At 41.5% G+C, this 11,097-nt stretch overlaps 1 protein-coding gene across 1 annotated transcript; it reads right to left on the bottom strand.

The window, feature by feature from the left end:
- Positions 1 to 261: 261 nt before the first annotated feature.
- LOC143974433 (uncharacterized) lies at positions 262 to 10,673 on the bottom strand. The gene is made up of 3 exons (XM_077475812.1): positions 9,963 to 10,673; positions 8,865 to 9,037; positions 262 to 605 (listed from the first exon to the last, which is right to left on the bottom strand). The coding sequence occupies exons 1-3, from the start codon at positions 10,482 to 10,484 to the stop codon at positions 395 to 397; spliced, it is 906 nt and encodes a 301-aa protein (XP_077331938.1). The 5' UTR covers positions 10,485 to 10,673; the 3' UTR covers positions 262 to 394.
- Between the last annotated feature and the right edge of the window lie 424 nt (positions 10,674 to 11,097).

Raw genomic sequence — 11,097 nt, 5'->3', positions numbered from 1 at the left:
AGCCACATAGGTACGTTGCAGAATTTTAATAGGAAGGGCAGCAATGTCAGCCTACATACATGTGTCCTTTAAATATGCACTCATATAAAGTTTATGTCAACCTTACTAAGACTGGCATACATGGTAATTCACACATTCAACACCCAAGCTGTAGTTCTGGATAACCAAGGAACAACCGAAACAGTTATTTTGCACCTTCCATCATCTGCTTGCCAAAATGCTTTCATTTTAGCAATTCATGGAACTCTTCAGTGCTGTATGTGAAGTACATAAATAAAACATTTATTGAAAATTTTACACAAAAAGAGCCACAGAAAATAAATATTTGACATGTTTACCATAATGAATCAAATTTAGAATTAAGTTTTGAGATTCTATATAACTTTTGAAAAAATCATATGTAAGGGGGAAGCTGATGCCAAGGCCAAATAATTGGTACAGCAAGAGACCTTTGTGATTGGTGCTGAACATTTTCAACTAAAGGCCACATTTGATTAAGACTGGAATGCACATGGAGAGAAGGGCACCAGATGCAAAAACTTTGGTTAGTGCAAGGCAGATTGCAGAGGGGTAAGTGAGGTGAACATCCAAGCACAGAAGACACCCTGTTGAAGACAGAAGTTTGTGAATTAAAATAAATCACAAAGAAACAGCAAAGTGAGCAATAATATATTATAAACATTGGGTGGGGTCCAGTTCAAAACTTAGTTTAAAGAGCAGTGATGATTTGCAAAGTGCCTTACAGCTGACCATACATGTAGCAATAAATTTAGCAACAACTACTGTATGTAGAGTGATGACCTACTTGACTGAATATAAACTGAATTGATTGTTGAAGTAGGCCCTTGCAAAAGATGAGATTTGCAGATGTTCTACAAGTAAATTTCAGTCTGTATGACCTTTATTTGGACCGTTTGACAGCTAAATATATGGGTGGATCATATCACATATGTGTGAACTGTTTTATCTGCCAAATCTTTTGCAATTTGGGCATTTATTTTGACACACCTCTGGTAGTCACTATCAGTTCACTATTTCTGGTTTAGCATCACTGCTGCCTGGATCAGTTTCTCTGCTTCCTAGGAATTCACAAGACTTCTCTAACTGCTGATGAAAAAAGGTATTTAGCAGTTTACTGTATATTTACTAAAACTATTACATTTCCATGTTCTGTGTACTGTCGGAGACCAGATATAGTGAATGCAGGGTCCTGGGTTTAGTAACACTTTAACTGTAAATCCTTTTGCCAGGTTAGACAGTGAAAAAATATTAATTTCAATTAAGTATCTATATGTTTGCCTGGAGTCTTGCTTTCATTTATTGAATTGCAGTGAACCGAAATCTGATTGGATGTCTCAGCTGACCTCAGGTGTAAACATCTTTTCATTGTTTTCAAAGACAAATTTGTACATGTTAAAATACTAACTAAATTCTGCAGATTCTGAGCTCTGGCAGAGGTATCCCTCAGCCACAGAGATTAATTTACCTATATAGGGGGTTTCTTAGTTTTGTCTAGCTATTTTTATTTTCTATGTGCAATTTCTGACGAGGATCCACAGACTTCAGTTAGTACAAGGAGGGAATGTGAAATAGTTGCTAGAGAGGACACATTGATATATCTTAAGAAGAAAACCCCTGATACCCTGTCACTACCCCATGCATGTTTGTATTAAAGCAGAGTTCCACCCAAAAGTGGAACTTAAGCCGCGTACACGCGTAGCGGTATGTCCGACGTACTTAGTCTGGCGGACTTCCCGCCAGACTGTCCGTCGGACTTTCCGAACGGGCTACTTGCCCACACACGGCACTTTTTGAGCGGACTAATACGGCGTACTAAGTCCGCCGTACTATCCGCCCTACTTTTGAAATGAACGGACTCGCCCACACACGCAGAGGAAAGTCCACTCATTTCGAGCGCGTCTCCAGGTAGGCGGGGCCCGCGAAGGAGACGTCGCTGGCCCCGCCGCCTGGTATGGACTTAAAGGGGAACCCCAACGCCAAAAAAAATCGGCGTGGGGGTCCCCCCCAAGTCCACAACAGACCCTTGTCCGAGCACGCTACCCGGCCGGCCAGGAAAGGGGGGGCGAGCGAGCGCCCCCCCTCCTGAGCCGTACCAGGCTGCGTGCCCTCAACATGGGGGGTGCCTTGGGGAAGGGGGGCCGCGCGGCCCCCCCACCCCAAAGCACCTTGTCCCCATGTTGAGGAGGACAAGGGCCTCTTCCCGACAACCCTGGCCGTTGGTTGTCGGGGTCTGCGGGAGGGGGGCTTATCGGAATCCGGGAGCCCCCTTTAATAATAATAACGGAAGGCGGCGGCAGCGACAGAAGATCGGGCCACCGCCTGTAAAAGAGCTATAAGAAGGCGCGGTGGCCCGGCAGAAGAACCAAAGAGGGGGACAAGACCCCCGAAGTCGGAAGAAGAGGCCGGCGGCGAGGAAGAAAGCCGGACTCCTCCGCTAGCAAAAGAGCTACAAGAAGATAGCGGAGGAGTCCGGCGAGAAGACCCCCGAAGACGGAAGACCCCCGGAGCTGTGCAATAAAGTAGTTTATCTCGTGTGTTGTGTTTTTTTTGTACTTTTATTTTACAGGTGAATGGGTAGGGGTACATTGTACCCCATACTCATTCACATAGGGTGGGGGGCCGGTATCCGGGGGCCCCCTTATTAAAAGGGGCTCCCAGATTCCGATAAGCCCCCCGCCCGCAGACCCCGACAACCAACGGCCAGGGTTGTCGGGAAGAGGCCCTTGTCCTCATCAACATGGGGACAAGGTGCTTTGGGGTGGGGGGGTGCTCGGGCCCCCCTTCCCCAAGGCACCCCCCATGTTGAGGGCACGCGGCCTGGTACGGCTCAGGAGGGGGGGGTGCTCGCTCGCCCCCCCTTACCTGGCCGGCCGGGTAGCGTGCTCGGACAAGGGTCTGTTGTGGACTTGGGGGGGACCCCCACGCCGATTTTTTTTCGGCGTTTGGGTTCCCCTTTAAGTCCATATCAGGCGGCGGGGCCAGCGACGTCTCCTTCGCGGGCCCTGCCTACCTGGAGACCCGCTCAAAATGAGCGGACTTTTCTCCGGGCGGGAAAAGTCCGCTCATTTCAAAAGTACGGCGGACTGGCATACACACGGCCGGATTGTCCGCCGAAATGCGAGTCCGGCGGGAAGATTGGAGTGCAACACGGCATTCTAAGTCCGCCGTACTTTCGGGTCAAAAAAGTATGCCGGAGGCTACACATGGGGGGATTGTTTGGTGGACTTGAGTTTGCCGGACTTTTCCACCGGATTGTTTGATCGTGTGTACGCGGCATTACACTCATTTGTCTCCTCTACCCCTCTGGTGCCACAATTGGCACTTTTCGGGGGGGGGGGGGACAGGATACCTGTCTTCCAGGAGTCAAGGCCGTGGCATCACCGCGGGGCTCCCCCCCTCCTCTCCCTGCCACCGGGCCAGTAGGAGAGAGGAGCGGGGCCTCGAGCATGCGCAGTAGGTTTCCCAGCGTGAAGGATACACTGCCAGGTTCCCTTACCTGCAATGGTGGCGGCAGCACCCGACAGCTGCTGGAAACATAAGCTGTGGTGCCGACATTGCTGGACTCCAGGACAGGTAAGTGCCCTATTGTTAAAAGTCAGCAGCTGCAGCTTCTGGCTTTTAATTTTTTTTTCGTTTGTGCAGAACACCACTTTAATTTGTGACGTAAATTGAATCATATTTGAATAACTGTGACTCCCTTTACTTTTCCATTTTGGGCTGTTAGTGCCCTGCAAACAGAGTAGGAATTCTTCATCTACCACACTACTTCTAGGGGGGAGACTATCTTTGCAACTCACACAAGGCTTCCCCAGTCATATCAGGGAAGACTTGGAAATAAGAGCAGTGATGCCTGGCTGGAACTCAGAGCCTCCAACAGATGAGAAGAATAGATAGCATCATTGTTTGCAACACACGAAAATCCCCACTTATTCTAGCCAGTGGTTTTACATGCCAGCTTAATCCTAGCATGCAATGGAATTATGACAGGGTCTCTTTCAGAGAAATTTTAGTCTGCCATTGCTAATCCACCTTTCTGAAAATAATAGTTGCCAGACTGTTATGCATACCACAGGCTACACAACAATAATTACAGTCTGCATTTCTTTGCCATAACTGTAGTCTAGATTTAATCATTTTCATCATATGTTCCCTGAAGCCCATATATTTTAAGGGTCTCTTAGGAATAAAAAAAAAAGTTGTGATAGTTTAGGCCATCCTTTCTCAACATATGTTGTATTCTGATACAAACAAGTGACTAGCTAAAGACTGGTGTAAGAGTGTATGGGCTACAACACACAAAAATTTAATCTTAAGACTTTGGGTATATTTCATATTCCCAGGGTTCACCCTACTACACCTACTTTGCCAGTGTAATTGGTCCAACCTGGCTGCCAGGTACATAGGTTCATATGTAAACATTTCTGCATTTTATTTAACGTGTTTTCATTCATTTCACTTATCACCCTTTGTAGTATCGTATTAACAAATTTGGTAAATTACAACAAAAGTCTTTATTAAATTTGTAAATAAATTTTCAATATTTTGTTCCATAAACATAAATATGATGTTTTAACCACTTCAGCTCCGGACCAATAAACACCTTAAGGACCAGAGGTCTTTTTGCAATTTCGCACTGCGCTGCTTTAACTGGTAATTGCGCGGTCATGCAATATTGCACCCAAACGAAATTTGCGTCCTTTTCTTCCCACAAATAGAGCTTTCTTTTGATGGTATTTGATTGCCTCTGCGATTTTTTTTTTTTTTGCGATATAAATGGAAAAAGAGCGAAAATTTTGAAAAAAAAAGATATTTTCTTCTTTTTGTTATAAGAAAAATCGAATAAACTAAATTTTAGTCATACATTGAGGGCAAAATTTATTCAGCCACATGTCTTTAGTAAAAAAAATGTCAATAAGCGTATATTTTTTGGTTTGCGCAAAAGTTATAGCGTCTACAAACTAGAGTACATTTTCTGGAATTTACACAGCTTTTAATTTATGACTGCCGATCTCATTTCTTGAGGTGCTAAAATGGCAGGGCAGTACAAATCCCCCCCAAATGACCCCATTTTGGAAAGTAGACACCCCAAGGAAATTGCTGATGGGTATGTTGAGCCCATTGAATATTTATTTTTTTTGTCCTAAGGGATTGAATAATGACAAAAAAAAAAAAAAAAAATTTTTTTTACAAAAAGTTGTCACTAAATGATATATTGCTCACACATGCCATGGTTATATGTGGAATTGCACCCCAAAATACATTCTGCTGCTTCTCCCGAGTACGGGGATACCACATGTGTGGGACTTTTTGGGAGTCTAGTCGCGCACGGCACCCCGAAAACCAATCACCACCTTCAGGATTTCTAAGGGTGCAAATTTTTGATTTAACTCCTCACTACCTATCACAGTTTCGAAGGCCATAAAATGCCAAAATAGCACAAAACCCCCCCAAATGACCCCATTTTGGAAAGTAGACACCCCAAGCTATTTACTGAGAGGCATGTTGAGTCCATGGAATATTTTATATTTTGCCAAAAGTTGCGGGAATATTACAAACTTTTTTTTTTTTGCACAAAGTTGTCACTAAATGATATATTGCTCACACATGCTATGGGCAGAAGTCAAATTACATCCCAAAATAAATTCTGCTGCTTCTCCCGAGTACGGGGATACCACATGTGGGGGACTTTTTGGGAGCCTAGCCACGTACGGGACCCCGAAAACCAAGCACTGCCTTCCGGATTTGAATATAAAATGCTATAAAAAACAAACTAACCAGAGTCACCCGTAACACTTATACGGTGATCAGTGGTGAAAGGGTTAACTAGTGGCAATCAGGGGGTTCAAATTTTTATTAGGTAGTATATGGGGGTCCCTGGCGCTATATAAAAACCTGACGGGGAACCTAAATAACTAACTGGCTAACCAGCGTCACCAGTGACACTTATACTGTGATCGCTGGTGAAAGGGGGTGAAAGGGTTAACTAGCAGCAATCAGGGGGTTAAAACCATTATTGGGTAGTATATCGGGGTACCTAGCGCTATAAAAACCTGGCGGTGAACCTAAAAAAATAACTAGCTACCTAGCGACACTAGCGACACTGATGCAGCGTTCAGAAAAATTATCGCTTAGTGACACTGGCAAAAGGGGGTGAAAGGGTTAACTAGCGGAAATCAGGGGGTTAAAACCATTATTGGGTAGTATATCGGGGTACCTAGCGCTATAAAAACCTGGCGGTGAACCTAAAAAAATAACTAGCTACCTAGCGACTGTAGCGACACTAATGCAGCGATCAGAAAAACGATCGCTTAGTGACACTGGCAAAAGGGGGTGAAAGGGTTAACTAGCGGCAATCAGGGGGTTAAAAACATTATTGGGTAGTATATCGGGGTACCTAGCGATATAAAAACCTGGCGGTGAACCTAAAAAAATAACTAGCTACCTAGCGACACATGCAGCGATCAGAAAAATGATCGCTTAGTGACACTGGCAAAAGGGGGTGAAAGGGTTAACTCTAGGGGCAATCAGGGGGTTAAATCTTTATTGGGGGGTGATAGGGGGCTACCCTGGACCTAACACTAACTGTCCTGACAGTTTTTACTGTCACAACTGACACTGAATGCATTGATCAGTAAAGAAATGATCAATGCAATCAGTGACACTGTGACTGGGGGGGGAGGGGGGGCGGGGGGGGGATCGGGGGGGGGTTTGTGTGCCTGTGTGTACCTACATGTCAGTGTAGTGTTGGTGCACACTTACTTTTACTGTTCTCCTCGTAGTCCGGTCAAAAAGACCGCCCCGAGGAGAATGACATCACTTCCTCCTTCCTGTGTAAACAATACACAGGGGAGGAAGCTTCTCATTGGCCAGGAGCGATCCAGAGGGGGTGGCCGAAAACCAACGGCCATCCCCTCATCACGGAGCGCTCCTGGACCGAATCGGACCGCCGTAACCAGCGGGAGGGGGTCCGATCGGACCCCCCACCCGCTGGAAGGCAATCACGTAGATGTACGTGATTATGCCTGCCTGTGCCATTGTGCTGACGTACAATGGCAATACGGCGGTCCTCAAGTGGTTAAATGAACAAAGTTTGAACATTTTTTTTTTTTTTTTACAGTTTTATACTGTTTAACATTTCAGTACAATAGCTAGTAAAATCGTATTCCCCAATCAATGGCAACATTTAAAACTTCTGCTTAATAAAGGGTATACAGTTTGAGATTCATATAAAGTACTTAATGATTGTATTCAGCATCTAAATTTTATTTTGTTTTGTATACCAAATTTTTATTTTTCTGTTTGTTTATTTGCAGACAGTCACCCAGGGCTTTTTGACAAACAATAGCTCTGCCAGGTTTATTTTAAATTATTTAAATCAATGATTTAAAATATTTCCACAAGTGCTCCAGCAGTTTCTATGCAGATTTGGAAAAATAAATTCCTATATAATAGTTAAAGCTATCATTGCATGTATTAAACAACCCAGGGTCACATTACCTGGTTTCAGAGGTGAGGCAAGTTTATCCTTACCATAACAGCCATGTTTTTAAAGATAGTAATAGTTACTTAGCTCATTAGCCTCAAGAAGGTCCAAATCTGATCCTGATTTAAGAATAGGATTTCCACCCTTATTTCACAAATGCAAGCATGTGAAACAACATTGTGATTATTCTATAAGAGAAATATTATTATGGTAGATGTTATCAATGACAATATGTAGTTTGGCCATAATTTATACCTTTCATTAAAGCTTAAGGGCTCAGTTACACCTCGGAGTAGGTAAATCTATGACAAGCAATATTGTATTATGATAACTGTTAAAGATCTGTCTATATGATTAGGGACATAACTACAAAATATGAGATCACTGTAAAAGTTTAATACCCTCCTTCCTTTTTCCGAGAACTTTTTAGGATGCTGAGTGAGCTGCATGCAAAGTGTGCCATGGTGACGAGTGGGAGACTGCTGTGAGCAAAACTGCACTAGAAAGCCTTCCCTAGACAAACTTCCCAAGAACAGAGGTAGCGATTCACCTGGAAATACTTATTTTGCAGCTCTGTATCAGTAATATTCATCATATCACTAATGATATTTATTCTTTCCACAGACCACCAATGCTGGGGCAGGCTTTCTTACACTGAGTACCAATGTAATGGGCAAAATGACAGTGTCTCTTTCAACACCCACTCCCTAGCATTTTCACTACAGCCTTTCCCCCATCCCTCAGGATTCATAGCAGCTGCATGGGCTTCTATCAGTAGTTATGGCTTTGTATACAATTCATGGGAGTTGTACAATAACATGTATCTACAGGTGTGGACTTCATACAATTAAAACTGCAATTCTGGACATTTCAGGTGTGATAGATTTTACCTGGTTCTAAGATACCACACAGCAAATAATTACATATTTCAAGTGCTCTTCATGCTTCTAAAGTACATAACAGTGTGTTACAGCACACATTAACCTATTAATTTCACGTATTAACATGCATTGCATTAGGGCAGCCCATTCATTCCTATCTGTGTATTCTTGTGCTATGCAATACACATGTGCATTGGAGTTTCATTCAAATTAAATGCACCACATTGCACAACAATGCCCATTATGAAATACTGAGTTTTGTGGTAACATATGATAAAACATGATTTTTTTTACACAACAAAAAGGCATGAAGTCGGCCCTAAACATGGCTGCTTATTGCCTAATTTCCTCATAATTCTAAATATGAATATATCTATTTTTTTTTTCATTACAGACCTTGTAACTAATGTATTTATTTGTGTACAATGTTTTTGGTTTATTCATGCTTAAAACAGTACACAAACAGTGTGAACAATTACCTGCGGATACGTCTTCTAGTCCTGCGGCGCTGATAATCTCCTTGAGAAAAAGCTTCCATGTTGGCAGGATGAACAGTCCAGTAATGTCCTTTTCCATTATCACTACGTCCTGCCTTAATGAAGCACTCGTTTAAGGAAAGATTGTGGCGGACACTATTCCTCCAGCTTTTGTCCTAAGGAAAAAAAAAATGTATCTAGTCAAAGGCATTAGCAGCATCACAAAATGTTGGTAAGTAAAAAGATGTAAAGTAAAATGAACCCAAACAAAATTGGGTTAATTTACAACATACTAAAGGAATCAAAACTGTTCTCGTAGAAAATTGTAGGTTTACTTAGCTTAGTAAAAAAAGGTGAAGATGTGCTCCCTTTCATTATTCCCTTAGATAATCATGATATAAGAAAAAAAATACTATTTAAATTTTTTCTTCTACATGCTTGGGCATTTAATGTGAACAAAACTTTACTGTTTTTATCTTATAAGTGAATTTTGAGTCTCTACTTCTTTACTAATACAACCCAAAATTAATCAATGCATTCCAAAACCACAAATAGGAAGGCAAATACTTACTTACAAAATACATGTTTAGGTAAAGTATAGGGATTCAGAAGGGGAAGATGAAATATATTCATTATTAATAGCACAATGTGTATGAGTTTATAAATCTAGGCTTTATTCAGCTTAGATTTAACAGCTAATAATATTAAAGAGCATGTCACACACCATATGGGCTTTTGGGACATGTGTTTTGTTTCGGGGGGAGAGATACTCCTCTGGCTTAGTTATATAGGCATGTAGAGTGCAACTACAATGACCTTAAAATCACACATTTAATATCTATTAACCCTCAGCAATCACTTAAATAAATTGACCTAATTTTTAAAGTCAATCATAAATCTATCAATTTCTCAAATTATAACAAAATGGGAACAAATTATTTGAGCTATTTAAGCATGCACATTTAGAAAGCTTTAAAAAACAACATTAACATTAATATTTCCTTGCTAGCAAACAAAACTCATTTAAAAGATGTGTTACAAGGTTTAATGCTTTGTTAGCAGCTATGGATACCTTAACTGTTTAATGATTGTAATGTGTACCTGGTTGTGGTAATATGGGTAAGTATCCATGATCCACTGATATATATCACTTAATTGTAGCCTTTTTTCTGGAGTGGACAAGATAGCTTTTGAAATTAGAGCTATGTACGATTGGTTGGGTTTTTCAAGAAGATGATTCTTTTCTTCATGTTGATTATTTTCAGAATGTACAGTCTTTTGTTTTAACTGACAACCTGTTATATTTTTCTCTTCAGGTGAGATGCTAACAGATGACTGTGTACATGTCTCCAATTTGCTGATGATATTAGGATTCACACTTTCCCTTTTATCATTACCCTCTGGCTTCAGTGTGTTCTGTCTTGTATGGTGTTTAACCATTTTGTCCTTTTCTTCTGACTGACTTGACCTTAGTCTTGTATTTGAGTATAACCTTTCTTCAGATTTGTCTTGGCTAGGTAGGGTTCCAGATTTCTGCATATCTTCTGACTCAGGCAGTGATGTCCAACCCATCAAAGCTTCTATGAGAAAAGAAGCTCCAGTAGTATTTACAGAAGAGGACATTCTTTCAGCAAGTTCTCTATAGTAAGTGCCTAGATTGTTTATATTTGTATTCCAAGGGGGTTCTTTCTGTCCAGCTGGATGTTTGACATCTAACTGTCTTTATAGCTGTTCTTCATGCAATAGAAGCACATTACCACTACTGATAAGTGTGCCTGTTTATCCTTTCAAAGTCTTATTCTGTGAGGATTTGCACTCTAATCCTGCAAATAACATGATTAATGCACAAGCCAAACACAAAGCCACATATCCACCTTGATGTTCCACAAACTGAACATACTTATGCCAAAACATATTAAGTGGACAGTAATCAGCACAGCAGATAAATAAAGACCTTCACTTTTAAGAATGTTTCACTGTGGTAAAACAATCTCTGTATTAATATAAAATAATTTATTTCTATACTTTTTTTTTGCAAAACCTTTTCCTTTTTTTTTAAGTTTTGGATAGAGTGGGGATTAGGGATTAGAACCTCTGCCAATTTTTTGTGTGTCCTAACCAGGAAGATTAACCCCTGTATTTGTTGTTGTGATCATTGAAAGAAAGTAAGGCCCCTTTCACACAGGGAGGACTCTGCCAGGAGTCCGCCTTCTTAGCGGGGAATCTGTCCACTTAT

This window comes from Lithobates pipiens, unplaced genomic scaffold (genome assembly GCF_037356315.1).
Source record: "Lithobates pipiens isolate NorthernLeopardFrog02 unplaced genomic scaffold, aLitPip1_a1.2 Scaffold_13, whole genome shotgun sequence".
In the NCBI taxonomy this organism is placed as follows: domain Eukaryota; kingdom Metazoa; phylum Chordata; class Amphibia; order Anura; family Ranidae; genus Lithobates; species Lithobates pipiens.
Note: the sequence above shows the minus strand (reverse complement) of the source record. Positions and strands in the feature narration are given on the sequence as shown.

Excerpts from the sequence above, each read along its gene's own strand:
- LOC143974433 (XM_077475812.1), bottom strand. The coding sequence starts at position 10,484 with ATGTCCTCTTCTGTAAATACTACTGGAGCTTCTTTTCTCATAGAAGCT. Across the intron at positions 9,038-9,962 it reads ACCCATATTACCACAACCAG|GACAAAAGCTGGAGGAATAG; the intron begins GTACACATTACA and ends TTTTTTCCTTAG. Across the intron at positions 606-8,864 it reads ACTAGAAGACGTATCCGCAG|GGTGTCTTCTGTGCTTGGAT; the intron begins GTAATTGTTCAC and ends TGTCTTCAACAG.